Below are 27,420 nucleotides of genomic sequence, written 5' to 3'. Positions count from 1 at the left end.
GCACAGGTACGTGTATTCTAATTCTAATCGTCAGTGTTATTGCAAAAACAAAGTGCTTCGATAAATGTAAACAAGACCAGAAGTCGCAAATAGATCCGTTCGTAAAGCAGTCGAAATCATTTGATCGAAATTCAAATTATCCCGCCAATACAAATTCCTAATTTGTACTTGCGTTCCTACATTGAACAGAAACGTTAATGAATTTATAATAACAATGCTTATTTTTCTATTATATCCGTGTGAATTAATTACAGTTATTCGTTATCAGATATGTGACTTCCATACATGTACAAATAGAAATTATCGTAAGGTGTTGTTTTTAAAGTATTTATCCTAACGATGCACCCGTATGTACGAACAAAAATATCTTTACCGACAACGAACCGTTGAAAACGTTTTAAACAACGGAATAGAACAAGAAATTGCCTCACTATTTATTGTTCATGTCATGGCATATATACATACATAAATATACAACAACTTCGGGAAAAAAACACGTGTATATTTTTCAAAAATACAATAGGAAAACAGTTCAAATATGGACATACTGCCTAATTACATTTTCCTTTTTTTTTTTATTATATATGGCACACAACATTCACACCTGTTTAATTACTTATTATGCATATTAAAGCATTCTTCGTATTTCACAGTCAAAATACTCTTTCTAACAAATAAAAAAATATATGTAACTTCGAAATCGTGTTTCCAAGTCGATAAAATACTATTTAACGAAATTATGAATAATAATAAGTATAAATAAACTTTGCACTACCTATACATATTTAAAAACAAATGAGTTATAGTTTGTAACATTATATATGAATCGTAAAGTACAGCATTATGTGAATGTACTTATATTAAGATTATTGCATATATTATTAAGTAACATTTAAAATTCGTATGATATAACTATAAGGGACGTCCTCTGTTTGGAACCTATTCTGGAAAAATAAGTTTAAGACTGAACACAGTTTTATGGTTTCGTCCACAACATATAACATCACATTAGGAACTATGCAATAATAAACACAGGATCAATGAAGATATAAATAACAGATCTGCATCGGGCAAAATACTTTTACAGTTATGTACACAATACTTAACAAAAGTTCATTTAACTTGGTTCCACTAAACTATACTATCAGCCTTCAGGAGAGTATGATCTTTAGTTCGAACATTTTGTACTGGATTTTGTGAATATAATATCACTGCATAGCTCACCATAGCAATTGAGAATACTGTGTTCATGTGAATAGGAATACTGAATATTAACCAACACAAAACTGCAGTAAACACCAGCTCCAGTGCACTAGCAAAAGTCTTTAATATTGAGTTCAAATTTTTCAAGAAAAAACTTGTAATTATACCTATTGCTGTATTATTTAGCATAATTATAATGACTTTTGGTTGGAAAAGTATACTGGGATCTGCATTATCAAACATATCAGATGGGCTACTCTCTGAGAGAAAAAGTATTACAAAAACGATAAGATTACAAAAAATACTATCAATGTACATAAATACGTTTTGTACAAAAATATTGATATTAGCTCCTTGTTCTTTAAGCAGATATTCATTGTATACACCAGCCAGACAGGAGCAAATTGTCTGAAAGTATTCAAATGTTAATGTTCAATTTTAATCTATGTTTGCAGTTCCTTATAACTGATACCATCAAACTCACCTGAACAAATATAAGAAATATGTTACTATTTAAATGAACTTTGGCATTAAATATATTCATGCTAAAATCGAAATCTACATGTTTTACCATACATCCAATGGTTAATATTATTAGTGAAAACCATTGCTTTAAGGATAATTTTTTATTAAAAACGACCTAAAAAGAGTAACATTTCAGAAGATGTTTTTTTCATTTCAATGTAAGCCATAAGAAAACTGTTATCTACCTGGAAAATAATTCCAGTCATAACAACACGAAATTGTAATAAAACATAATAAGTTGTCGGATCAAATGCAGCCAAGTTGATAAATGCCAGATTATTGTACAGACAATATAAAAATGAAGGTATCGTATACAGTAGTAGTACTAGAATAAGAAAATATCAGTCGCGACAATGTTCAGTTTATTGATACCTTACTAAAATTAAATTTGTGTAAAATAATAAATTGTTATCTGAAAAGATTGATTAACTCTTATTAGTATAATAATTAAAATATAGTTAGATATTAAGATAAATGACAAAAATGCTGTAGAACATAAATATCGATTTATCTTATCTTGCACTTTGTTTATGTTTCATATCAACATGATTACAACTGTTGGAGAACCTATAAAATGTACATGCAGCTTGAAGTTAAATTCGTAAATTGAATTCAAATATAGATCTAATCTAACTAACACAATCTCTTCAGTTTTAATTCTTTAGAAAATATCTACTCACCCCTTTTATTTCCAGTTATTTCTTGGCAAAGATTTCCAAAGCTATTGCTAAAAGTGAAAAGAAATGTTAGGATATACATATATGAAACTCGCCATAATCAAACGTAAAGTGCACAGATTGTACTTACTCTTTACAGTACAAGATTATAGAAGCAATCAACTTCAATACTTCTGTCATCAACACCACCATAACAATATTATATTCGTAATGGCCATTTTTTTGAGACCAAGTGACAATAATACCTAGAATAAAAATAATCTTTCAGTATATTTCGCATAAAATAAATTATTGAATTTGAAAAAAATGGAACACTGACGTACAAAATAAAAATCAAATGAAACCGGTAAAAAAAACGCATGCTTCCGTTAGTGATAATAATATTCATTTGAATATTCATTTTTTTCCCACCCTCCTAATTGTTATCGTTTATCGTTATTTGCATTCTATCGCTTGTCAGTTACCGGTCAGTGTATTACGTGGCAAAATTATAAACATAAAGAACTTAACCAACACATGTGTACCTTGGTTTACGAATAGGGCCATGTACGAAATAAAAATGACGGGACTCCATCTTCCTGGAAATAACTCCCCCCAATTGATGGATCCCATCGCGAATACTGTTATTTTACTCTTATTATATTAAAAACGTTTACATTCGTGCAGCAACGAAGGTTGTATAACGACGGTTACATCCCACACGAACCGCTTGATATGAACTGATATCAACTGATATCATGAGCCACGATAAAGGAATTAAACAATGCGTGACATGTTAAATAATTAATTATGTAGGGAAAATTATGTTAATATCAATAATAGCCATATTCAAATTGCAATACAAGTATTGAATATATGTATAAATGTATTCGGTGCATAGGCGACGAGCGTGACTTATTGTATTTATGTAGTACTGATCAAATATCAATATTCAATGTTTACTTGTGGTATTTTCATATTTATTTATGCATCAAACTATAAGTATGAACAAAAAAAACACTACAGGACTTTAACTTACTCTTAAGATAGTATTACAATGACTATTTGTTACATCATGATTAATGAAATAAATTTCCTAATAAGAACAATAAATCATATAAAAAATGTGAAATATAACATTGAAATGTTTTCACAGAATCTTTTATTCGTACAATTTAAGTATAATTACCATCCTTTTAAGAATTTCATCTCTTTAAGTAACTCTGAACGATGTTATTATTTTTGATAGTATTTGTCAATAGGTATAATTATATAGTTTATTTTACAATCTCTTAAAAATACATATTTAAACGCATTCGTAATGTATTACATAAAATTTATTTACATACAAATAAAAACTTTTTTTTTTTAAATTCTAATAAGTTTCTTTAGTCGACGATGATTCCACTATTTACGTTCATCACTCATTGTGGAAGCACATAAATAGAAAATTTCTATTATACACAAAATTCGTTATACATATCATGAAATATATTACACTTTACTATTGTTACAATTATTAACAATGTTGGTAATATCTACAAGATTTAAGATTTCCATAGGTTTGTTAAATACATATTTCAAACTATTTATTCAAAACTTGAAACACAGAATAACGGTTGATGTACATTAAAAATAATACCCTTGGACTCTGTAACAACGAAATCACAACCGTGTAAACATATCTATCGGCAATTTCTACGCAAATAAACTGCTGTTGCGATTAGTATTGTTCCAAAATTACAAAAAGGCAGTGCAACCGTGTGCACGAGAATTCATTACGACATCAATTTTTTCGTTCATCTAATACTAGTATATTTCTAGTGGGTAATAGAAAAAGAATTGTACCATGTAATTGTTCAAATATACATGTCGGAGAAAGATAGGAATATTTTAATTGTGACAGATTTTCTTTACGAATTATAGATATATTTTCGAAAGATCGTAAATCGTAAACTTTAAAAATTCCTCGAAATATAATCAGGCAGTGTAATAGGTATGCCTGTAAAGAGATGATATCGTTTATTTTTCAATGTATTTTGTACCTTTTGTAAATATTTTATAAAGACATGTATTGCAATATTATATACTATAAAATGCAAGTTTATAATCATTTACATTATAATGGTTCTCGAATCGTATTACATTAGGACCAATTATCAGTTCGTTATAACGTGTACATAGATATTATGTATTCATGTATTCCGAGAACGCTATGATAGCGTGCGATTGAAAGTTTTATATGACCCGTAAAAGAAAAAATAAATTGTTAATCGACACCACGTCACGAATCATATTTATGTAGAGACATTATTAATATTCTTAGTTCATGGCACATTCTATTCCATCGTATATATTCATATTAATGAATAATTTGCAGAATCCATAATCTCTCCTATTCTTTTTTATAGTAAGGCCACCGTTTAGCCACATGTAAAACAAAAACTGAGTTCAGAATTGTTAACACATGTTATGGCATCGTTAGAGAAAAGAAATGCTAAAAATGCACTTCATAGAAATCGTATGTTTTTAGAAACTTAAAAAAGTGCATGAAAAAACTGCAAGCGTAAATGTAATTTGTGAAAGTAACAGCTTAGTAAAATTACCATTAAAAATCTTAAAATTCAACTATGAATCATGTTTGGCCGTATTATCATTGATGACATCGTGTTAATTAGTTCTATATATAAAACGCTCGAATTACTTTTAGAACTTTTTTCTATGGACTATTCCTTTTATTATCTTAATATTACACGTTGTGTTTGTAGTACCATTTAATTAAGAACATTATCAACGATCAAACGAATAAACAAATGTCTATTCTTACGTTTGCTCGAGAACATTCTTCTAAAATAAATTGAATCTTACCGCACCTGTACATCATAGATAAACTGTTGTGGACAGCGTTATAAAATTCTTTAACTTGAATTTAACGTTTCCAATTGTACCATAATCTGTTGCGAAATCAATTTGGTAGCCTCGCTTGCGTTAGGAATAAGAAACTTATCCATATCGGAAATAACTGTATCGTAATATTGTGTTGTACCGTATTTAAATGTGATCAAATCTGAATGTTGCTTTTTAGATGTTATTTTAACAATACTTGTTAATGGACGTTTGACAATTACGTGTGCTGCGCCTTTTCTTTCTGGTATTTCCCGGAGCACGATAAGGTGAGTATCGGTAACCAAAAGTATACTGAAAACGAAATGATTATATAAAAAGTTAACTAATAACGTCAAACTTTTTCTTTTGTTTACTTCGATTTAATATGTTTTAATTTTACTAAAACATTCACCTATCACAGAGATCTCCGTTAACTTTCACTTCTTGACATTTAAAGGAATGTAATAACTTTGGATCCTTCATCCACTGTTGAATAGATACTACTTCAACTGGTTCTTCGGTTTCATTATTTGTCATAGTCATATCTGCAATGCATAATGCGCGTGCAATATATTATTATATAGCATAAATTATAAACAAATATATGTGTAACATGTAGTAAAATGTACCTAATTCTTGATCGTCGTCTATGCTAAATACAGGACCAGTTTTCTTTTGCCGTTTAATATACTCGGTATCTTTGCCATTTCTATTCTCCACGTTATTATGAACACTTGCTGATGGATTAACGATATAATCAAATAACTTTCCTTTGACTTTCTTAATCTTCCCCAAGAAGTCAGAATTGTTATTCTTGACTTTGGCAGGACTCGTTTCGTTAGAATTTGCTTCGGATATATTAGCATTGCATACCAAACAATGTTGTGAATTATGATCAACGAGACTAGAAACGACTTCATCACCAAAGTATTCGTGTATAGCTAAAATGAAATTAAAATATATCGTTACGAATGAAACAATTGATTTATATTAATTTAGCAATGTCGCGAGCGACTTTATGTTACCTTGATAGCCTGATGTAACCATGCTAACGTATTGGGTATGTTTTTGTAGAAAGGATGCAACCACCATATGAGTGTAACGATCTTCTTCTTGCCTACCGCTTCCTAAGAAACAAAGATGTTCACCTCCAGCTTGCGATCCAACAGCTAGCGCTTGTCGTTGTGCTTGCAACAATCCTTGCACTGCTGTTGCAAAAGCAGCAGGTTCTTGAAGCATCTGAAATTTCATTCTTAAATAGTATAAATTTAAAATTCATAAACAAAGGAATTCAACAAGAAGCATACCAAATTACAATCCAGATGAAACGCGGTTGGCAAATGTCCGGCATTATATTGTTCTGCAGGTCTACAATCCACAAGAAAAAATCTAACAGATTCAACGGAGGTGCTGGGTATGGACGGAGCTTCGATAGAATTTTCAACTAATTCTTGAGCTGAAACGGGCAGGCAGAGCGCGTGCGATATATATTTTTCATCGAAACTTTCCCCAAACATAATAGGATCTAAGTCCTGCTTAAAAGATGATGGTGTCTTCATTGCGTAATATTGTGCTAATGAGCAAAAGTCTGTTACATCTTCTGCTTCTAAAGCACAAGGCATAGCAGCTATTGCATCGATTATACTTTGCTTATCGTTATCCTTCATACTTAAAATTTGCTCTCTGTATGAACAGCAAAAAAATTTTATGAAAATAATATATCAATAAAAGTAAAATGTACATGCATAAATTTTATAATTCTCACCTGGCATTAATAACCATGATAAGAGACAAAAATAGCATAAAAAATGGATCAGCTTGCATGAAATATAAATCCCACATCGTACAAACAGCTGGTAGCGAACACACACCCGCGAAAAGAGTAGTTACCCATCCCTTTGTGTATTGATCGGGAGATACCCTTTTTGTATCCAAGAAAGAACATAATTCTGGTTCGTGATAAAGTAATAACAATCTTAATACAGAACTATACGTTTCGCCCCTAGAAACATACAAACGAAATAACTGTTTTAAACACCCTTTAATATCAAAATACTTGTTTCTAACAAAGTAATTTTAAGCATGAAATACTGTACCTAGGAATATAAATATCTATTATCGCTTCAAATAAGTTATATGTTGCACTACGTGGAAGCTTTAAAGCTATTAAAGGACCCAACAATTCTATCCATCCATTTCCTCTTTTATATTGCTTCTCCTTACTTTTACAATAAAATGTTAAAATAGACTCTAAATCGGAAACAACGGAAACTTTATCCTCGTCATCGTTCCCTAACTTTGCTGCAATAAACATATTACAATTACATTGTTTTATGGGCACTTATAAATATGTAGATTACAATATATTTTGTTTCAATTTAACTAACAAACTATGGAATATGATGTGATAACTGATTTTGAAATATAGATTATTCAAACAAGATAAGCTTAAAGCTGTGTCACATTGAAGAGATAAGAATGGTGTCTATATGCATACATTAATCATTTTGAGCAAACATAGCATGTTTCACACTTATAGTTAGTTCTTTATTTTTTATTTTTGCTTCTTAAGACAAGTTGGATTATCATAAAGTATTTGAACTTACCAACTAATTGTTGACAATCGTCACGAATAATATTTTGTTCTGATAAATCGAAAACTTCATTGAAGTGATTCAACTGATTGCCCCGATCGATAACATCTAAACAAGCCTGCCATACATCAGGCCTTAAATTTGTAGGAACTGATCGTCCTTTGCAAATTGCATATACATCAGATGCGGATGGTGGCTCGGTATCCAAGAGAGCTGCTTCCAGCTCCAAAACCCTAATTCAAATAATTTCTTATAATGACATATATACTTATGAACCTGCACTTATTTATTAATTTTGTTCTATAGTCTGTTAACATTGTTGTATAAGTTAAATCAATTTATCGGTTATTCTATATTGACGTACTGTACAGTATTTGCATAAGGTAATTAACAAACACCTGTAAACACGTCAAGCTTAAAACAAATATTGCTCCTTAGAAAACGTCACTTGTATGTTTTGCTAACCAAGAAAAGATTAAGAAAACATTTTTAGAAACAAGACGATACGTAGAACTGGCACAGAGTAGTATGCACGTTCGCTTCTTATTAATATGCTAATATTTTCTAATATTCGTGGAAACCGACAATGAACAGTGTCACGGAAAAGCTAAATTTAGATTAGGAGAATACTATTCAAAATGGAGTATCAATGGAATAAATGATTAAGATTCGTTTTCGTTGCAAAGATGATATCGTTTAAAATATGCGACAGAATTTTTAAATCAGCTCACCAGGTGTTTTCGTCTTCTTGTAGTGCCATTTTGGTAAACGTCACACTCTTATCGAGATGTGTTAAATAACGAATGTTACATGTACATTACAATTCCCTACAGTGTAGCAAACGTTTTCGATCACTTAGCATTCTTTCACAAATTTCATCGCCTTCATGACATTTCTCGCGCTTTGCGTTCTCTTTGAAATTCGATGATCTATAGATATCGCCGTGGACAATACTCCGCTCCTGTTGACAGACCGTTGCCATCTTTCAGTGAAAGTTTCGAGCATGCGTCGAAAAAAAGGCGCCAATATTAAATGGCACAAGTGCCTATTAGTTCTTCTATGTTAACACATTTAATAAACACATTCTCACCAAAGATTTAAAGTAAATATTATGACAGCGTATCGGGTAAAATCTTCGGGTGGCGGATATCGAGATACCTAAGATTTCGAAACTTGTGATAATTGAAATAATACATAAATTGATACGAGTACTTTTCGTAGTTGGTATTGCACATGCGCGCTAAGAATTGGGAGCTGAAAAACTCGTGAGTTTTGCCTCTATAAGAGTATTCTATTTCTGTGGTTCTCTAGGTACCTAGAGGACTAAAAGAGCAATAAAAGTATGTTTGCTATCTTCATTTTATTGTTTATAAAGTTTTAAGGCCGAAATTGCAAAATCAGGCCTTGGAGTCGCATCCGCCAAAGTGTAACGAATATATTAAAACAAGAATTATTAGAAAATATTGCTTCTTTGCTTCAATATCTTGGAAAAAAATCATGCCAGCCTAATCGCCCTGTCCTCGACTCTCCTGCAATTGTTGTATCGCTCTCTCTGTCCTTGTCCCGGAGTTTCCTACTTTTTCCGCAACTGTCGCTGAAGTCAATTCGGAATTCTGTTCTGACTCCTGCGCACCCTTAACTATGTTCACTAACTACCTCGTGACAATCGATAAAGCCTTATCACACGTGACGGTGGAAATGCGTACTAAAGACTGAACACATTCACTACTTCAGGGTGCTTCAGGGGGATTCGTCTGCAATGGTAAGGAAGTTGATGTAAGTAGCTGCTGGTAGTCGCGGTGATATGTTCGCGTACTCGCTAGACTTCACATTAGTTCTCATTGTTTGATCCCGTGTCGATGAGATTTGAGGAAGACCGCAAAGAGAACGTAGCTCGTGTCACCCGTAAACAGAGAAGAACTCGCGAAAAATGACGGGTGCAAGTAGCGCAGGCAGCATGACCGGTGGTGCGCTACCAAAATGGCAACTCGCTCTGGCTGTTGGAGCGCCGGTTGCGTTAGGCCTCGGTTACATGTATTACAAGAATAGCAGTAAACCGTCGTCCAAGTCCAATCGAGGTAAATCAAAAACCAATTCAAAGGAAAACGGCACGTCGTCTGCTGACAAACAGATCTCGATCGACGGTGATTGTCCGCCGAAGAACGCGACTGACTTGGAAAGCGAGGTAAGAAATATTTTGATTACGTTCCTATACGATTAGCCGGTAGTGTAAAGTAGTTGTAATACAACCTCTAGATATTTTCGAAGTAGCTATTCTGTAATTTACCTTTTTGTTCTTTTTAAATGTTACGTTGTTACAATGGATTAGAATCCGAAAACGATTCAAAAGTAACACCGCCATTTGTTTATAATTCGTTGCATTGCAAAAATTGTACGTATCAAACGCGGATATGTGTTATATCATAGACATTATTGGAGAAAGCTCAGAGATTAAAAAATGAGGGAAACAATCTTTTCAAACTTGGGAAGTACAACGAAGCAATAAAGCTATACAACGATGCGATCTACGCCTGTCCTAAAGAAAACACCGATGCTCTTGCTACTTTTTATCAAAATAGAGCTGCTGCCTATGAACAACTGGTAATATTGTTTTTGTAGTTAATATAATCTCTGTAATAACAATGTTTTATAATATGATTGGACTTCTATAATTTGAATCTATTTATATGTTACAGAAAGAGTACAATGTAGTAAAATTAGATTGTACAAAAGCTTTAGAATTAAAACCGAGGTATACAAAAGCATTATTACGTAGAGCACGAGCATTGGAACAATGCTGTGAACTAGAGGCAGCTTTAGAAGATGTTACAGCTGCTTGTATTTTGGGAGGCTTTTCTGATCGAATGGCATTGGAAATGGCAGACAGGGTCTTGAAACGATTAGGTATAATTCTCTAGTTTTTATCGATTTAAGTAAATGCAAAATAATAGTATAGGTATGGACATGAAACTTTTTTTCAGGTAGACAGCGTGCAATGGAATACATGAAAACCAAGAAGTACTCTATGCCTAGTAAACATTTTATTAAACATTATATCAATAGTTTCCATAAGGATCCTGTTTTCATGATGCTTCAAGATGAAGACAACAGTAATATATCTCTGTAAGGATTTCAAAATTTGTATTATTTTTCTATGTTATTCTTAAATTTATAATAATTATTTGTTTATTACTCTTGTAATCATTTAATTCGCAGAAATTTCGCAAAAATTTTAAAATGTGTAAAGGATCAGAAATATGACGATGTGATACCACTTTGTACAGAAGAAATTAATAGTTCCGAGCCAGATGCATTGCCACACAAAATGGAAGCATTACTTTTACGGGCTACATTTTATCTTTTACAAGGGAATCATGACGCCGCGATAGAAGACTTTGAAACAATTATAAATAGCGATGATATTAAGAAAAATATAAAAGTAAATGCTTTAGTTAAAAGAGCTACTTTATACATGCAACTAGAAACTCCAGAGAAGAGTTTCCATGATTTTGAAATGGCTGCTAATCTTGATCCTGATTGTAGCGATATTTATTCGCACAAAGCCCAGGTACCAATTACGTATACAATTTTCTGAAATTTAGAAATAATTTCTACAAAACCATGATACAATGGCAGGTAAATTTACTTATGGAAAAAATCGATGAAGCCAAAGAAGACTTAAGGAAAGCTGTTGATCTCAATCCAAACTTTGGAGTAGGATATGTACAAAAATGCTATGCAGACTATCATTATGGCATGATCAAGAGAGACATGGACATAGTAGGAAAAGCCATGCAAGGTTTTGAAATGGCTTTTGAAAAATTCCCTGACTGCCCTGATTGTTACATTATGTATGCACAGGTATAAACAATTATTACACGCAGAATTTGATTAAAATAGATATTTCAATAATTGTACATTTTAATACATTATTCCACGATGCAGGTATTATCAGAATCCCAAGAATTTGAAAAAGCGGATACTTACTTTGCTAAGGCAGTGGAGAAAGATCCAAATAATGCTACGACCTATGTACATAGAGGTTTGCTACAATTGAAATGGAATGGCGATATCGATAAAGCCCTCGAATATATTAACAAAGCTATAGAATTAGATGATAAATGTGAATTTGGGTTAGAAACCTTAGCAACGATTGAAGTTCAGAGGTAAGTCGATGGTCTTAATATATAAATTTATTCAAAAATGGACTAATTGTGAGTTTCATTTTTTTGTTCACAGAGGAAATCTTGAAGAAGCAACAGCATTATTTGATAAAGCCTTAGCGCTAAGTCGCACCACCTCGGAGCTTGTACATATATTCAGTCTAAGATATGCCGCGAAAACGCAGCTTACATTAAAGGATAAACTAGGGGCGGATATGCTATTAAATTTACGAGGTGTTTCATAAAATAAATTTTCGTAAAACTGCATTGATTGAAGTTGAAATTTTAAATAAAGGATACGCATGGTTACCAGAATTAAAAAATGAAGTTTCATATCTATGATATGGCCTGTAAACGTAATTTTATACAAGATTTTAATAGAAATTTCAAGATGTCACGCTGGATAATTGTTTTCACACGTGTGCTAACGTTTGGCTAAATTAGAAGTATACATTTGAAACTAATTGCCGTTATCTTACGACTATTTCGTCTCAGTATTTCTTTTTTTTTTTGATAAATTTAGCTGAAGCAACTTTTAAAAACTGCATTTACTTAATATTTAGTTTGTTCTAATTAGATGTAAGGTTTTACACAGATATGGCATTTGTTATCAATTTAATTATTCGTGAAATTCCTACTTACAACATTTATTATTTATCTGTGTTGTAAATTATCATGTTAAATACATTTAGATTATTTAAGCGCGCTTAAAATTATTTGTCACATTTAAGAAAGTATACGATGCAAGAAGTGCATAAATATTTTCAAACGCAGAGACTTAAAAAAGAAACAAGTAATTACACTTTGTAATAGTTTATTAATAGTTGTAACTGTGAGTCTGAAACTGTATTTTATATTACTTTGTATATAAAACATTTTTAATCAGAATATGTAAAATTCTTACATATAAATATTAATGTTACTGTTATATTATTTTTTAAATGATATACATTTTATTTTGTTGTATTACAACCTGATTCCTACTGCTTTATAACATCTATGACTGTAGGCCAATGTGATTAACAAACTGGAAAGGAGCATATTTATTTCCTGAGAAAAGTACAATGATATTTACACCGTTTACAATGATTATTAAATGTACAATTACAATTAATAATAAATACAATATCTTGAAAGTACTTGTACATGTACTAAAAATTGTTATATAAAAGATATTTGGTAAACGATATATAATTTCATTATGAAACAAGTGATGCAGTTTTATACGACGCTATATATACCCCGTTTTTAAATATGTGCCTTTTCAAACATCGTAGAAGAATGAAGCAAGAGGGTACCTTATTACAAATGCTAATAAACTGCAAATAATCTACAACATTAATGACTTTTTAATAACATAACAAAAGCCTTGCACAAGGCATCACCAGAGCCTACCACTCTCTGCATTATTCAACAATTCTTAAACCCTTACCTGAATTGACAATAAGATGCACGTGAGTGTAGATTCTTTTAATGGACCAGTTTTAATCAGCACGAAATTAATCAAAGTGAAATTATTGCAAGTAACGACACCTTTTTCATCCTCCTGCCAATTCACAATATATAATTTCCTAAATATCCATGTTATAAGTTTACCTGAGAAAAAGTTTTATTCAAGTTTCGAATTAGACAAACTTAATACATACTAATTAATAAGTATACAAAACTTCCAAAATCTACTCTCGTACCGATCACGTTAATATCTTTTTTATTAAATACTGTACGGCTGATTTCCAATTTGTCCGTTTTTTTATTGTATCTGCAAATGAATGTACGCGTGAGTGTAGTTGATTTGAACATCAACTTGGAAAATGACCGCGAAAATGACCTGCAACGCTTACTTTGGTAATCTGTGCCTAGGACATGGTATAAAGTGAAATAATTGTGGTACGCTATAAAGGAAATTAATTATTTGTGGAATGAAAAATAGCAGAGTTGTCTTGCTAAAGTGTCCGATAATACCAACAACGGCAAATGTCATTCCAGATAAATAACAAAACGTGTCACCTACAAATACCCGCGCTGGATACCTTGAACAAAAAGAATTTCATTTTTTTCTTTACAAATTTACAATACGCTCTATATTTGGCGAATCAATGATTCACGCGGTTATCTCCCCAATATTACTCATATTTAATGAGAATTACGACGCTCGTAATAAACAAGTTAGGGTCGTATGAAAAGTGTGCGCCTTGAGAACAATTTGGGAGGAGCCGCGTGCGTGCTTGTCTACAAGTTTGGATAAAAGGGGTTGCATGGGGCCCAATGAGCAAAATTTACCAAAGAAATTGGCTAAAATTAACAAAGACGAATTAGTCACAGTATTTATCGACAACCTATGAAACTTAATTAAAGAAAATAGAGCAAACGTTGATTTAACCTGAATGTTTTAAATTGAATGCTCTTGTATACATGTAAAACAATTTAAAAATAATTAGAGAAGATAGAGCAAATGTTTATTTAACGTGATTATTTCAAATTGAATGCTCTTGTATACATATAAAAAATTTGTTTAAAATATGTAGATATTAGTAGCAAGGGGTACAATTGTTCCCTTGCACCACCCTGGCTGCGCCACTAGTGGGAGAACATTCGGGCGTGGTTTTTCAGCTCGTCGCGCTGTTCTCAGGAAGACGAGCCAAGAAAGGTAGAGGATCTTGATGGGATAGGAGGGACATGTCCGACTATAAGATCAGCCTTGCTCCGGAGAGTTGAGAATACGTGACATTATGTCGAAACTAATCTTACGATTAGCAAAGCATCGAAGGTCGGCTGGAAGACTTCGTTTCGTTTACTGAGGAAGTTGTTAACGAGCGATTGAGGCCATTTAAGAATTAAATGGCACTCCAGGGAGCGGTGACGTCACGGTTTAAACGTCACGACGCAAAGGCATTCACATCAACGTTAGCCTCGGACTACATTGTGAGTTTGTTTACAAAATTATATAAACAATATTAATTCTATAAGAAATTATTTGTTGGTTAACATCTGAAATTTGGAAAGACAAATAGACCCTTTTTTTCTATCTTGAACTCTTTGTTTAATATATAAATAAACAAAAAAAAAAAAAAAAAACAGTAAACATGAATTTCAATAAACCACTGTATGATGTATCATCATCATGTTGAAATTTCGTTTCGTAGACGTGTACATCGATTATACACACACTTTTGGGTGGGCCTCTCGCGTAACAAAAATGTTACGATCGAAGTAAAATTTTTATGAGATATAAAATGAGCGACTGACGAACTAAAACGAAGAAGGTAGTGCGATGCAGCCCCGCCTAGATGGGAAACTGGCCTTGCTTTATACACTATTAGTCTTACAAGTTCTTATCGTTATAATTTACATTGCTACAACTCCACCTTCCGAATTAACTATATCTACAACTCATACTTCTGTCACGTTCGTAAAATTTGAAGGTGCACAGGTAAGATTTTTACAATGTATCGAATACTATTTGAAAAGTTTTATTTCTTGCTTCTACCTCAATTAATATATTCACGTGTATTGCTGTGTTATAGGAGTCTCAAATTCAACAGAACAATCGTAAAAAATTTCCCATCTACCAGACAATCAATGGGGAGGTAGTACTGAAAGATGTAAAGACTTTTGCGCTATTCGACACATACAATCGTACCGTTTGTTGGAAATATGGAGTGGATAATCAGAAAATGAGAGGTAGAGAAGATCTTCAAAAATGCATTTGCACTCAAGGATGGCACGGCTCCGACTGCGGTCAACCGGAAGTTGTCTGGAGAGCAATTATGGCATCGAAGCAGAATATTAAACTGAAACATCGGAAAATAGCTAGACGCATTATTTATACGTTTTATCTGAATGAATACAATTCAGCAATCGCGGAGGTGATAGTAGAAGAACTATACAACGTAGTTGATCTTTTTGTAATCTGTGATTTCAGTAACGCGGAGGATAATTTTCATCATAAGCTACTTAAGGGTTTATTGCAACAGGAACAGAACAAGATTTTATATATTAATATAGCAACAAAGGTGCATAAGCCGTTAAGGGTAGTGTCTACGTACGTCTGGGAGAAAGTAAAGACTGTAGTACGAAATCTAAGGGACGACGATATTTATGTAACAACTGAATCGGAACAAATATTAAACTCAAGGGCATTAATGTTCCTCAAGGTATACAATGGATGGCCACAGCCTATCGGTTTTAGATTAAGATGGTCCGTATACGGATTCTTTTGGCAACATCCGCTCAAAACAACGATAACAGTTGGTGCGTGTACAATTGGATTAATGCGCGAAGCTTATCGATCGAATTCCATCACTTTGCAACAACTGGAAGGAGATTTAAGCGAAAGAGATAGTCTAGGCCTAGTGATAGGAGACTTGAATCATTATGGAGGATGGTATTGTTATCTATGCCAGGCACCGGCAAATATTATAACTAGTCTACGTAATAAAGTTAAATCCAAAGAAATTCAAATAGAGAAAACTATCGACGTACCATTCATCGAGGACCTAATAGGAAGTGGACTGTGGTTAGATGGGAAAACTAATCTCCTAAGAGTCTCTAAATCTCGGGACCTCTATTTTGCGCCTGAAACAATACTTAATAATACGTGGAAGTATGACTGGCTAGTAGAGAATTTTTATGCTAAATTAGATTATTATTGACATACTGATCGCACCCGACTGTGATATTAACTCATACTCGATACTCAATGTAAACTATACAATACTGTACTGAATTTATATACCAAAATAATATGTTGATTGAATTGTGAATATTAAATGATTTATACGTATAAGTTACAAAGAAACCAAGAATCTAGTATTGTTCTTTTTATTTGAACATATCCTTTATGTATCATGTATGTTTTCATACCCAGAACTTATGTAGAACTTACCAATTAAATTTCAGTAAACCCAATGAAGTAGCTATGTATGGAAGCATAAAATATAACGAGAACTGATGTGCTTTCCAAAGGTCTCCCGATAATTCTATAATATTAAAAACAAGAATGCTTATGGAAATTACTAAACTTTGTCCAACTTCTAAACCATTTATGCCAGCCAGTATATTTATAGCATTTGTACTGAACACTGCCAGCATTCCCATGTACACATAGTAGAATATCCAGAGGTCCACTGAGAAACCAAACCAATGTCTTAAGGGCTTTGGCACAATAATTAACGTAGAATTAAAATTAATGTAGTACACCATTAAAAGTGGCAAGGAAGCAATAGTAGGTAGCAATAATTTGTGCCGCCAACGAAGATCCAGAACATCATCAGCGAAACCCAAAAGTAGCATACAACAAATCGAAAGTAGAGCAGCCAAAAATTCCATAAACTGTAATTCAAATTTATCATATTATCTCATCCTATTCGCAAGACTATTCGTAATTAACTTATCTAATATTAATATCAATTCTTATGTCATTGATCATTCGTTGCATACCTCGTTATGAGGGAAGTTTATATCATTGAATATGTAATTTGTAAATGGTATAGGAATGAACAGAAAGAGCGTTATAAGAAAGAGGCATCCGCTGACAACACCTAATGCCTCTGGTCTGGAAAAGAATTTGAAAGTACAAGTTACCTGTGTGCTGTCCATTGAAGAAAAATGTAGCACAGCTAATTATCATGATTCAAAATGTCACTTACACTTTTTCACCACTATTTTTGTTCATATCGATCCCATATAGGTTAGCTTTAATAAACATATCTTTTATTCCCGGTATTAACCGTACGGTTAAAAAATACGCACCCACCGACATCGTGAGATTAATTACGACCGGGAAAAGAGATTTCCAAGGATCGTCGATGTGTTTTATGTTAAACATTTTCAAAAAAACGATTTAGAAAATATATGACAACAAAACATACGTGCAGAAGCAGACGAACGATCGACGTGGCCTTAATACTACCGAATATTTGTCGTTCTCTGCAATTGATAACACAAACGCACTGACATGTCTTTTTGAATAGCACTCGAACGAAATAATACTTTGACTTTGACTTTTATTTAAAAAATTTGAACACATCACGCGTGTGAACGATTATAACACGCAACTCAAGAACGGAAAATCATTCGATTTTCGGTATGTACAACTTTGACAGTTTTGATTACGATATGTACCTCGATTACTTTATTTTTCATCCTAGACAAAGTTATAAAGTGTTCAAACGTTAAATTTATTTATTAAACTTTATATATGTATATGTTTCTCGATCGCGAAACATGCGTACATTTTTTCTAGAACAGGAATGAGGTAACTTAGTAATTGTAAAATAATTTCTGAAGTATCATCTGTTAATTTATAATTCTGTTGACAAAGTGTTTACATGGTCATTTTTCGACGTCGTTAATCATATTAGTGAATTACAGCTAGAAAATTAAACGTACTGCGTTTCAGTTATTTTACGTGACTACCTAACCTAAATCTGTCAAATGTAATCTTTATTTTTTCGTATAATTGAAAATTATATTTATAATAGAATGTAAAATTATATTCATAGTGAATTTTCCATCAAGTTTTGTGTTTTTTAGCATTTTTCCTATCATCGATTGCTCATTTCGTGCTGATGGATAGTGAAAAGCAAAAAGATGAGATCATTGCATTGGAAAGTATTTATAACGCTGAAGAGTTTTTGTATCGCGAGGAAAATGGTGTTTATCAATGCAGTTTCAAGATATTCTTAAATCTTCCTATGAATTACTTTATAACTTACAAAGATTCTAGACAATTGGAAGAACCTTGGCAAAAGATCGCCATATCTCATTTGCCACCTTTGACACTAAACATTATTTTACCAAAGGATTATCCTTCCACGTCACCACCAAAATTTACTTTATATTCGTCTTGGTTACGTATCCCATTGTTAGCTGACTTATGTATAAAGTTGGATGAACTATGGGAAGAAAACAAAGGACAAGAAATTTTATTTACATGGGTAAGCTTTATACAAGACCAGGCCTTAGAATTTTTGGATATACACAAGAGTGCTAATATGAATTGTGTGTATACACGTTATAAAGAAGCTTTAGAGAAAGCCCAGAATAATCAGAAAAGTAAGGTAATAGACGATATAGATAAAGAACATACTGTCAATGATGTAAAAACCAAAACGAAAACACAGCATAATGTTAAACATTTGGGGAAAAAGAATCATCTACACAAATGCTATGACAAACGAGCTGTTTTAGATTGTCCTGTTGGGAGAAATCCCATTCAAGCATTAATCGATTACGACGAGAAATGCAATCAAATTGAATTCAAAAAGAACTTTTATACTTGTAAGGTATGTTTTGTGGATAAAATAGGAGAACATTGTACACAGTTCTTACCATGCTCTCATGTATTTTGTAACGACTGTATAAGTGGTTACCTCGAGGTAAGAATCAAAGATGGAAATGTACAAAATATATGTTGTCCCCAAGAAAAGTGTGCTTCCGAAGCAACCCCTGCACAGGTAATCTCTTTTCTTTATCTTTTTATACATAGAATCGAAAGTTTGATTGATTCCTTTAAAATTATTATCGTTTATTGTATTTATAATTTTATCAAAATGTTCAGATAAAGGATCTAGTAAGTTCAGAGTTATTTGAAAAGTATGATTCTATACTCCTAAATGCAACGCTAGATACTATGCCGGACATAGTATATTGTCCGAGACGTAATTGTCAATATCCAGTTAGTCGTGAACCAGATGAACAATTGGCGAATTGTCCAGTGTGTCAATACGCATTTTGTATTCATTGCAAGATGGGATACCATGGTATAGAACCATGTAAGATCTACTCAGGTATGTTCCTATGCTATATCTAAAATTAGAAACCCTTTGTTGTACACAGAAATTGTAAGACGTACTGTGCATGCATTTTTATATATTTTAAGCTGAAACACGCCAGTTAGTAGTCGAATATCAAGAAGCCTCCAATGAGAGGAAGCTACAAATGGAACAACGTTATGGCAAAAAGCAACTTCAAAGCTTAGTAGACAATACCATGTCTGAGAATTGGATTAAAAGTAACAGCCAGAAGTGTCCTAAATGCAACGCTTCTATCGAGGTACTGTATTTTATTCGTCGTTAACGAACACTATCGGAAACGAATAACGAATCCGGATAAATTATTTTTTGATAAACAAAAAGATTGTCGTGCCAAGGTATATATTGTGGAAATTGATTTTTCAGAAATCTTATGGCTGCAACAAAATGATATGTTCGCATTGTAAAACATTCTTCTGCTGGTTATGCAACAAAATTTTAAACCCTCATTCACCGTACGATCATTTCCGAGATATAAGTTCGAAGTGCTATAATATGTTGAATCAGGGAATGTTGGAAGACGATGAAGAGCCCGATGATTTCTTCGAATTTCGATTTGATAATATGAATTACGAGTTGGAGAATGATGACCTCCCCCAAGAGTTTGTAATATAAATTTCAAATAAACAAAACAATAATTAACGCATTAAAAGAACATGCCTTTTTCACAGGCATGGTCAATTTTTGAGTGAATGTGTTCATTTCATATTAATTTTATGCGGTGGAAAAAAATGAACATGATCAGAATTGTCTTTTAATTATATATTTTTTTACGAATCCTCCAATATTTCATGTTTTAGAAATGTTTAATGTACAGAAATGAAAATCTAGAAGTATGTATGTGTATCTTCGTTGAGTTTATTATACAAATATTAGGTTAATTACGTGTACGGCAACCATAGAGGATTGTTTTGGAACTATTTTCGTAAGATATAATCTTTCCTAAACAACTTTTATAAAATATGAGTATAAATATCGGTATTTTATCGCAAATTAATAAAAAAATGATTTCATAGCGTGATAAATGTTATGTATTTATTAATACAATTGTTCAAATTTGTTTGGCCAAAATTTTAGGGAACATGTTTCAACATGGAAACCACTGTTACACAAAGGATTGGTATTCTTCAAATGAACAACACGTTGTCGATGGAAATCACTTACTTTATTGCAAAAAAAGGGTGTATCAAAACGTAAAATATTTAGTATTCTTCAGCACCCTCTCCTTCGCCTTCAGCGGAATCCATTCCAACTTCCTCGTAATCCTTCTCGAGTGCTGCAAGATCTTCGCGAGCCTCGGAGAACTCACCCTCTTCCATACCTTCTCCGACGTACCAATGGACGAATGCTCGTTTGGCGTACATCAAATCAAATTTGTGGTCGAGACGAGCCCAGGCCTCTGCAATGGCCGTGGTGTTCGACAACATGCAAACGGCACGTTGCACCTTGGCAAGATCACCACCAGGCACCACGGTAGGGGGCTGGTAATTAATGCCAACTTTGAATCCAGTAGGGCACCAATCAACAAACTGAATGGTGCGTTTCGTTTTAATGGTGGCGATCGCCGCGTTCACGTCCTTGGGTACCACATCGCCTCTGTACAACATACAGCAGGCCATGTATTTCCCGTGACGTGGATCGCACTTCACCATCTGGTTTGCTGGCTCGAAACACGCGTTCGTAATCTCTGATACAGAGAGTTGCTCGTGATATGCCTTCTCTGCTGAAATGACGGGTGCGTATGTTACCAACGGGAAGTGAATCCTGGGATAAGGGACCAAGTTAGTTTGGAACTCTGTCAGATCAACGTTAAGAGCACCGTCGAATCGCAGAGAAGCTGTAATGGAGGATACAATTTGGCCGATCAGTCTGTTTAAGTTCGTGTAAGTGGGTCTCTCAATGTCCAGATTACGACGACAGATATCGTAAATGGCTTCATTGTCGACCATAAATGCGCAGTCGGAATGTTCGAGCGTGGTATGCGTGGTGAGAATTGAATTGTACGGTTCAACGACTGCGGTAGAGACTTGGGGAGCAGGATAGATGGCGAATTCCAACTTTGACTTCTTGCCATAATCGACGGAGAGACGTTCCATCAACAGTGAAGTGAATCCAGAACCAGTACCACCTCCGAACGAATGGAAGATAAGGAAACCTTGGAGACCGGTGCATTGGTCGGCCAATTTACGAATTCGATCCAATACAAGATCGACGATTTCTTTTCCAATCGTGTAGTGACCACGGGCATAATTGTTCGCCGCATCTTCCTTACCAGTGATCAACTGTTCGGGATGGAACAGCTGGCGATAAGTACCGGTGCGTACTTCATCTAGAAAATTAGCGAAATTTTAATAAAACCGAAGTCGCTAATCATCAAGCACATCGTATCGAGGATATTTACCAACTACAGTAGGTTCCAAGTCGATGAAAACTGCCCTAGGAACGTGCTTTCCTGCACCAGTCTCACTGAAGAAGGTGTTGAAGCTGTCGTCGCCGCCGCCGATCGTTTTGTCGGATGGCATTTGACCGTCGGGCTGGATGCCATGTTCCAGGCAATACAATTCCCAGCATGCATTACCGATCTGCACTCCAGCTTGTCCAACGTGAACTGAGATACACTCACGCTGAAATAATACGAAGATAAAATCTATTAGAAACGAAATTTGGGGTTTTGTATTAAATATACAAAATATCAGAATCGTATACAAAGCAGAAGTTTCGATATCGTATTTATTAGGTTGTCCCAAAAGTTTCTTTCGTTTTATTAATAATTAATATATACACAATATTTTATGTTTTATGTTACATTACAAAATTGTGTACAATTCATTTCGCTCCATTACTGTTACAGCATCAATGTCTAAGAAATTATTGGTTTGTCCGGAAAGTTCGTGACTATTTTTAAGAAAAATTCAAAAACATATTTGAATTTTGATGTATATTTATTGAATTATATATGTACCATTTTGTTTCATAATCTTTCCACCTCTTAAGGAATGTATACATGTTACTTGTTTTCAGCCATTCGGACATAATCAGACCTGTACCGCCTACTAAAAATCGGCATGTACTTTCTAGACAGCTCAATAAATGATTACAGGATATTCAAAGAGACATGTATAAGCTAATGTCGGAAGCCGGCCGGCACTTAACCGTTACAAAATGGCTGCCACTCTCTATGTAACGCGACAGCATTTTTTCACGTTTACTGGAAATATCGATAAAGAAAAGACACTTACCATTTTGTTATGTAAAGTAGAGCTTCAAAATTCTTTAAAAAAAGATGTATAAACGGACGAAGGACGTCGAAAATTGGCTAAAGCAAGTAATGGAGCTTTCGCTAACAACAACGACACTTCCACCCAATTTCCACCAAGGGAATGCATCGCCGGCCGCTGGAACTGCCATTTATACCCTCGGTGAACGGCTTCGTCAGCGCGCGCTGATTGGTCGACGATGACCTCATTCCCTTTCGTGATTGGTGTTTTTTCGACCGCAGTACCTACGTACGACTGTATGCAAGGACCTTATACGGAAAATATAGTCCCGGTAATAACGATACAATCGCTCGTCTTATTGATATTAACGGTAATATGTTCATTCACCACTCTGCACAATGTTAACAATTAAACGAATTAATTTATGATCTTAATAGCTTGGCTGCAACGTGGAAAAACGTTGGGCATTTTTTACGTGAAAATACAGTTACCATGGGCGACGGTTCTTCCATATTTGGATTGTGCATTTTGATTGGTGATTTATTTGGTATTGATCTCGTCTCCGCGTACCGGGTGTCTTAGAAATACGATGCTGTCATTAAAAGTACATTGCAAATGAAGTAATTTAAAAGCATAGGAACAACGATTTTTCGAATATCACTATTTACACGATACTCGAAATTTATATGAATCGATTGTATTGATTTCAACGGAATTAAAGTAAGGAACGTTTCTGAGATCCACATAGCAACTTTAGCTGATTGATTATGCGATGAATTGAAGTTGATCTACTTCCTGCCCATGAGCACATACCGTATCCGCTCTCTACTCTTGATTCTGCGATCTCACCTTACCATGATTTCTGACCTGTTTACAGTTTTGTATCTCCTTCAGTCTTGCGAAACTGTTTGACCATAAAACTATGTGACAAATGTCATTTTCATTCTTCCATTTTCGAAAGATGTATAGGTGGATATCGAGTACGACAAAATGATTAGTACCTAACATAATAAACCGGATGTACCTAATTCTGAAAGTCATTTTAATCGTATATTCGCTCTTAATAGCGTGTGTTATTAATTTTACTGTATCTCTTAACAAAATAACAAATTTCTATTTGCATAAAGACATGCATAAAGGACAAGACGCTGCGTAAGTATATATTTTTTTGTCACGCTTGAAGACGACAGCTGGGCGATGGTTAGCTGTCCTGTATTATAATACATACATGCTTCCTCCCAGTGACGTATAATCATTAATTCTGGGGCTCGTGTGCTAAAATTTTTGTTGGGGCTATTTGAAAGGAAACTTAATCCTTTTTATAGCAGCTCTTGGTTGCACCCTTAGGTATTAAATTATTATGTAAAAATTATATTATAAAAATGTTTGGTGCAGGAGCGAAGGGAATAAGAGGACAGCACTGGTTTTAGTAATAGTGGCGCCATCCGTGGGAAAACGCCCAAGTTTGTAGTGAAAATAGTTCCCACTGTTGCTGATAGATAGCGCCACTAACTAAAAATGTCGATAATTATTACTACATCAAATAATTGTTCATTATAATAATACATTTGACATATTAACTAATATATTGTAGTTTTATAATGCGAATAATCGTATTAATTATGCATTTATGAAAAATGAAGATTAATTTATTGAAACATATCCGTGGCGGCATCTTAGAGAAACAGTGGGAACTATTTTCACAACAAACTTGGGCGTTTTCCCACGGATGGCGCCACTGTATTTAAAAAAATTGGAGTTGCCTAGGCAACCCTTTAATGTAAACAAAGAAGTAATAACAAACATGTTCAGTCCTATTCCCATTTTTGTGGCAATCTTGAATCATTTTCTTTCTCATTAAAATAAAATCTTCTTTTAGTATTGTATTAACATGTCTACGGAGAATGATGATTTTATCAAAGGATGCGAGCAACACACAGAAGATAAGAAAGAGCTAGATTTAAGTCTATGTTATGCACATCCTACTATAAATAAAATAGAAAAAACTGATTTTCTGTCTGTAAATAACAAATGTCCGCGGAAATTAAGTAAAAAATCCACATTAGTCGAAGATGGATTATATGCTTCTGATAGTCCTTTTATTTACAGTGACGTTGAACCCTCTCAATTTAATATGAATATCTTAGAGTATCAGTCGAAACGTAAATTCTGTGGAAAACTTGTAGAGATTGTAATCCGTGAAGTAAACATAAATACTCTAGGAGATCAATCGGATACAATTGATATCACATCTGTCTTTTTATTGTTCAAGAAGAAAGTTATATGTAAAGCTAACAGCCCTTTCAACAGAAAATTGCATAAATTATTAATTAAACATTCAGAATGCAATAATTTTTCCATACAAGTGCATGCCAAAGGTGGACAGTCTAGTATATTACCATTGCCATTACCTAAACGTAACATTGAAAATAATAAAGTAAAGATAGATTTTGCAATTAGTGACAATTTTGATAGAATACATGCTGGAATGGTAATGTGTACAATTACTTTGCGTGATTATGGTGAAAAAGAACAAAAATCCTACACAACTCATCTGTATAAATTAAGTAGTGATCCAAACGATCCGCAGAATAGTATGACTTTACTCAGACCAATCAAAAATGTTTGCAAAAAGCAAGTTAAATACTTCTTATTAGAAGACCCAGCATTGTCGTTCACTGTTGATTCTGAGGTTGTTGTTTCCAAAAAAGTTCAAGTAGAAGAACCAAAATTACCAGATATAGTTGTAACAGAACAACCTGCATTTTCTTTATTTGATATGTCATTTAGAAATCTATTTCAAACTAGTCGACCACTAGAACCATCATCTGGTACACGTAGATACAATACTATAGAAAGAACAGTACTTGCTGTTACTATTTTGCGAGGAATAGAAATACCAGTTAGAGAAGAATCTGCACTAGTGCAACCATTTGTAGAAGTTGAATGGGGTAATACGTTTCATACTACATCTATAGCAGAAGGTCCAGCACCTGTATGGCAAGAAACAATGCATTTTGAGCTACCAAAACAAAGCGACGAACATAGTATAAAGTTTCGTTTGTACGATCAACATCCTGTTTGGGGTCAACAGTGGCTAGGTGAAACTAGAATTCCTCTGGAACATAGGAATCATCAAGAGCTCGAACGATGGATAGTATTATCTCCTTTGTTTAGTCCATTATTATTATTTGGGTATATACAAGCTAGCCCTGGTCAATCGTGCACTCGTATTTATGTTTTAATTAAAATGGAACATCCGAGTACTGTGAAGTCCGTGGAAAACAGTACTGTACACACATTACTCAAAGGAATTCCACGGTGTCTTGTAACACCATACAAAATTAATGGTTTGGAAAATCCAAAGGATGTTGCACGATTAGCGATGCTTTTACCACCATTGCCAGCTCATTATGGACCCATTACACCTCGTCAAGCATTAAACATTAAAAAAGTCGACCATTACGGAAGAGCAGCTCTACTCGCTGTATTGTTACAGAGTTTTGGTTTACAAATATATGTTCTATTAGGTATGTAACTGTGTCTCATAATCTTAAAAAAATTTTTATTTAATGATCGATGTAACAGGTTCTTCGCAAATAAGTAAATGGGCTGCATTTGTTCTAAGTATTAGTGACAATGGAATATACACATTGTGGGACCCAGAAACCGGAAGTTATCATAAACTGGACGACAGCCATTGTCCCTTAACGAAAGTGTCTCGTTTAATTAATCAGTTTGGCGTTCGTATAACAGTTTTTACAATATATTTATTTGAAATAATGAACATTTTAATTGATTTGCGTAATATATTCATAGATCTGGGAAAATTTGCAAAAATCTACTTTGGCTCATAATCTCAAGTATGATGTCAAACTAAGCAAAGACTGGCGACCTATAGATACTATTACGTTAACAAAAACTGATCATATTGCTCAAACATTGGAAATAAGTATTACAGACGAGGAGGTGAAGCAAATTAAAAAAGTAGCTGTGGATGTAGAGCAACGCTTAAAAGATAAATTGGCCGATTGGCGTAGCACAGTTGGCATGACGACGATATTCAATCGTCATGCGATTACCATTCTAAGAAACTTTATCTCAAAGATAGAACCTTCCTCGGAGCCGCAGTTGGATAAGAGAGATTTGAAACAGTTATACAGGGCTTATCATGTTCACGGTTTCATACTAAACAAACGTGAATGCGCTATAGACGATTTGACCGAACAGTTACACGCGACAAAAATTCATAATATAACTGGTCCGGTTGAGTTTGCTTTAGTATACAATGTACAGCCTTACATTGGAAAAATCTGTTCAACGTGGTTGGCTGTTGTAATTCTTAGAAGTCGAGAATAAAT

General features: G+C 33.7%; 8 protein-coding genes across 13 annotated transcripts; 4 read left to right on the top strand and 4 right to left on the bottom strand.

Annotated features, from left to right (window-relative positions):
• Positions 1-475: 475 nt before the first annotated feature.
• LOC128885416 (UDP-galactose transporter senju) lies at positions 476-3,503 on the bottom strand. Of its 2 annotated transcripts, none has more exons than XM_054139459.1 (6): positions 2,729-2,920; positions 2,536-2,650; positions 2,409-2,455; positions 1,914-2,053; positions 1,688-1,843; positions 476-1,611 (listed from the first exon to the last, which is right to left on the bottom strand). In XM_054139459.1, exons 2-6 carry the CDS (start codon positions 2,595-2,597, stop codon positions 1,132-1,134), a joined length of 885 nt encoding a protein of 294 aa, XP_053995434.1. In that variant the 5' UTR covers positions 2,598-2,650; positions 2,729-2,920; the 3' UTR covers positions 476-1,131. The 2 variants fall into 2 exon arrangements, with proteins under 2 accessions (XP_053995434.1, XP_053995433.1); XM_054139458.1 differs by lacking the exon at positions 2,729-2,920 and adding an exon at positions 2,930-3,503 and having other exon boundaries at positions 482-1,611.
• A 144-nt stretch (positions 3,504-3,647) lies between these two features.
• LOC128885407 (TBC1 domain family member 23) lies at positions 3,648-8,869 on the bottom strand. Its single transcript, XM_054139440.1, has 9 exons — positions 8,596-8,869; positions 7,877-8,097; positions 7,367-7,571; positions 7,036-7,272; positions 6,578-6,953; positions 6,296-6,509; positions 5,900-6,211; positions 5,683-5,815; positions 3,648-5,582 (listed from the first exon to the last, which is right to left on the bottom strand). Exons 1-9 carry the CDS (start codon positions 8,622-8,624, stop codon positions 5,303-5,305), a joined length of 2,007 nt encoding a protein of 668 aa, XP_053995415.1. The 5' UTR covers positions 8,625-8,869; the 3' UTR covers positions 3,648-5,302.
• A 418-nt stretch (positions 8,870-9,287) lies between these two features.
• LOC128885409 (mitochondrial import receptor subunit TOM70) lies at positions 9,288-12,974 on the top strand. The gene is made up of 8 exons (XM_054139444.1): positions 9,288-10,049; positions 10,292-10,465; positions 10,561-10,768; positions 10,846-10,987; positions 11,081-11,432; positions 11,501-11,725; positions 11,810-12,030; positions 12,104-12,974. Exons 1-8 carry the CDS (start codon positions 9,795-9,797, stop codon positions 12,270-12,272), a joined length of 1,746 nt encoding a protein of 581 aa, XP_053995419.1. The 5' UTR covers positions 9,288-9,794; the 3' UTR covers positions 12,273-12,974.
• Positions 12,975-13,043: 69 nt separating this feature from the next.
• Positions 13,044-17,854, bottom strand: LOC128885414 (UDP-N-acetylglucosamine--dolichyl-phosphate N-acetylglucosaminephosphotransferase). 2 transcript variants are annotated; one of them, XM_054139453.1, is made up of 7 exons: positions 17,676-17,854; positions 17,467-17,581; positions 16,913-17,358; positions 13,869-14,057; positions 13,716-13,786; positions 13,460-13,623; positions 13,044-13,357 (listed from the first exon to the last, which is right to left on the bottom strand). In XM_054139453.1, exons 1-7 carry the CDS (start codon positions 17,852-17,854, stop codon positions 13,292-13,294), a joined length of 1,230 nt encoding a protein of 409 aa, XP_053995428.1. In that variant the 3' UTR covers positions 13,044-13,291. The 2 variants fall into 2 exon arrangements, with proteins under 2 accessions (XP_053995428.1, XP_053995429.1); XM_054139454.1 differs by lacking the exon at positions 13,044-13,357 and having other exon boundaries at positions 13,460-13,573; positions 13,674-13,786.
• On the top strand, positions 14,093-16,797 carry LOC128885413 (beta-1,4-mannosyl-glycoprotein 4-beta-N-acetylglucosaminyltransferase). Of its 2 annotated transcripts, XM_054139451.1 has the most exons (3): positions 14,093-14,949; positions 15,171-15,457; positions 15,552-16,797. In XM_054139451.1, the coding sequence occupies exons 2-3, from the start codon at positions 15,299-15,301 to the stop codon at positions 16,677-16,679; spliced, it is 1,287 nt and encodes a 428-aa protein (XP_053995426.1). In that variant the 5' UTR covers positions 14,093-14,949; positions 15,171-15,298; the 3' UTR covers positions 16,680-16,797. The 2 variants fall into 2 exon arrangements, with proteins under 2 accessions (XP_053995426.1, XP_053995427.1); XM_054139452.1 differs by lacking the exon at positions 14,093-14,949 and having other exon boundaries at positions 14,975-15,457.
• A 116-nt stretch (positions 17,855-17,970) lies between the features above and the next one.
• On the top strand, positions 17,971-20,496 carry LOC128885411 (E3 ubiquitin-protein ligase RNF14-like). 3 transcript variants are annotated; one of them, XM_054139446.1, is made up of 5 exons: positions 17,971-18,112; positions 18,562-19,484; positions 19,589-19,817; positions 19,910-20,082; positions 20,208-20,496. In XM_054139446.1, exons 2-5 carry the CDS (start codon positions 18,597-18,599, stop codon positions 20,454-20,456), a joined length of 1,539 nt encoding a protein of 512 aa, XP_053995421.1. In that variant the 5' UTR covers positions 17,971-18,112; positions 18,562-18,596; the 3' UTR covers positions 20,457-20,496. The 3 variants fall into 3 exon arrangements, with proteins under 3 accessions (XP_053995421.1, XP_053995422.1, XP_053995423.1); XM_054139447.1 differs by lacking the exon at positions 17,971-18,112 and adding an exon at positions 18,119-18,283; XM_054139448.1 differs by lacking the exon at positions 17,971-18,112 and adding an exon at positions 18,296-18,464.
• Positions 20,497-20,984: 488 nt separating this feature from the next.
• LOC128885412 (tubulin alpha-1 chain-like) lies at positions 20,985-23,242 on the bottom strand. The gene is made up of 3 exons (XM_054139450.1): positions 23,081-23,242; positions 22,243-22,465; positions 20,985-22,170 (listed from the first exon to the last, which is right to left on the bottom strand). Exons 1-3 carry the CDS (start codon positions 23,081-23,083, stop codon positions 21,044-21,046), a joined length of 1,353 nt encoding a protein of 450 aa, XP_053995425.1. The 5' UTR covers positions 23,084-23,242; the 3' UTR covers positions 20,985-21,043.
• A 1,622-nt stretch (positions 23,243-24,864) lies between these two features.
• On the top strand, positions 24,865-27,418 carry LOC128885423 (coiled-coil and C2 domain-containing protein 2A-like). Its single transcript, XM_054139467.1, has 3 exons — positions 24,865-26,589; positions 26,648-26,802; positions 26,879-27,418. Exons 1-3 carry the CDS (start codon positions 24,951-24,953, stop codon positions 27,416-27,418), a joined length of 2,334 nt encoding a protein of 777 aa, XP_053995442.1. The 5' UTR covers positions 24,865-24,950.
• Positions 27,419-27,420: the final 2 nt, after the last annotated feature.

Source organism: Hylaeus anthracinus, unplaced genomic scaffold (genome assembly GCF_026225885.1).
Source record: "Hylaeus anthracinus isolate JK02 unplaced genomic scaffold, UHH_iyHylAnth1.0_haploid 11981, whole genome shotgun sequence".
Classification (NCBI taxonomy): Eukaryota; Metazoa; Arthropoda; class Insecta; order Hymenoptera; family Colletidae; genus Hylaeus; species Hylaeus anthracinus.
This window is presented reverse-complemented; position numbering and strand designations above follow the sequence as displayed.

Coding starts and splice junctions, on each gene's coding strand:
- LOC128885416 (XM_054139458.1), bottom strand. CDS start 3,017: ATGGGATCCATCAATTGGGGGGAGTTATTTCCAGGAAGATGGAGTCCC. Junction 2,054..2,408: donor AATAACTGGAAATAAAAGGG/GTGAGTAGATAT, acceptor TTCTTATTCTAG/TACTACTACTGTATACGATA. Junction 1,844..1,913: donor TGACTGGAATTATTTTCCAG/GTAGATAACAGT, acceptor TACTCTTTTTAG/GTCGTTTTTAATAAAAAATT.
- LOC128885407 (XM_054139440.1), bottom strand. CDS start 8,624: ATGGCACTACAAGAAGACGAAAACACCTG. Junction 8,098..8,595: donor CAAGAAGACGAAAACACCTG/GTGAGCTGATTT, acceptor TATTTGAATTAG/GGTTTTGGAGCTGGAAGCAG. Junction 7,273..7,366: donor ATAGATATTTATATTCCTAG/GTACAGTATTTC, acceptor GTATGTTTCTAG/GGGCGAAACGTATAGTTCTG.
- LOC128885409 (XM_054139444.1), top strand. CDS start 9,795: ATGACGGGTGCAAGTAGCGCAGGCAGCATGACCGGTGGTGCGCTACCA. Junction 10,050..10,291: donor CGACTGACTTGGAAAGCGAG/GTAAGAAATATT, acceptor GTTATATCATAG/ACATTATTGGAGAAAGCTCA. Junction 10,988..11,080: donor GACAACAGTAATATATCTCT/GTAAGGATTTCA, acceptor TTTAATTCGCAG/AAATTTCGCAAAAATTTTAA.
- LOC128885413 (XM_054139451.1), top strand. CDS start 15,299: ATGCAGCCCCGCCTAGATGGGAAACTGGCCTTGCTTTATACACTATTA. Junction 15,458..15,551: donor TAAAATTTGAAGGTGCACAG/GTAAGATTTTTA, acceptor GCTGTGTTATAG/GAGTCTCAAATTCAACAGAA.
- LOC128885414 (XM_054139453.1), bottom strand. CDS start 17,854: ATGTTTAACATAAAACACATCGACGATCCTTGGAAATCTCTTTTCCCG. Junction 17,359..17,466: donor TAAACTTCCCTCATAACGAG/GTATGCAACGAA, acceptor TTTGAATTACAG/TTTATGGAATTTTTGGCTGC. Junction 14,058..16,912: donor GGTTTACTGAAATTTAATTG/GTAAGTTCTACA, acceptor TTTTTGTTCAAG/GTATCCAGCGCGGGTATTTG.
- LOC128885411 (XM_054139446.1), top strand. CDS start 18,597: ATGGATAGTGAAAAGCAAAAAGATGAGATCATTGCATTGGAAAGTATT. Junction 19,818..19,909: donor ACCATGTAAGATCTACTCAG/GTATGTTCCTAT, acceptor ATATATTTTAAG/CTGAAACACGCCAGTTAGTA. Junction 20,083..20,207: donor AATGCAACGCTTCTATCGAG/GTACTGTATTTT, acceptor TTGATTTTTCAG/AAATCTTATGGCTGCAACAA.
- LOC128885412 (XM_054139450.1), bottom strand. Junction 22,171..22,242: donor CTTGGAACCTACTGTAGTTG/GTAAATATCCTC, acceptor CTAATTTTCTAG/ATGAAGTACGCACCGGTACT.
- LOC128885423 (XM_054139467.1), top strand. CDS start 24,951: ATGTCTACGGAGAATGATGATTTTATCAAAGGATGCGAGCAACACACA. Junction 26,590..26,647: donor ACAAATATATGTTCTATTAG/GTATGTAACTGT, acceptor TCGATGTAACAG/GTTCTTCGCAAATAAGTAAA. Junction 26,803..26,878: donor GTTTAATTAATCAGTTTGGC/GTTCGTATAACA, acceptor ATATATTCATAG/ATCTGGGAAAATTTGCAAAA.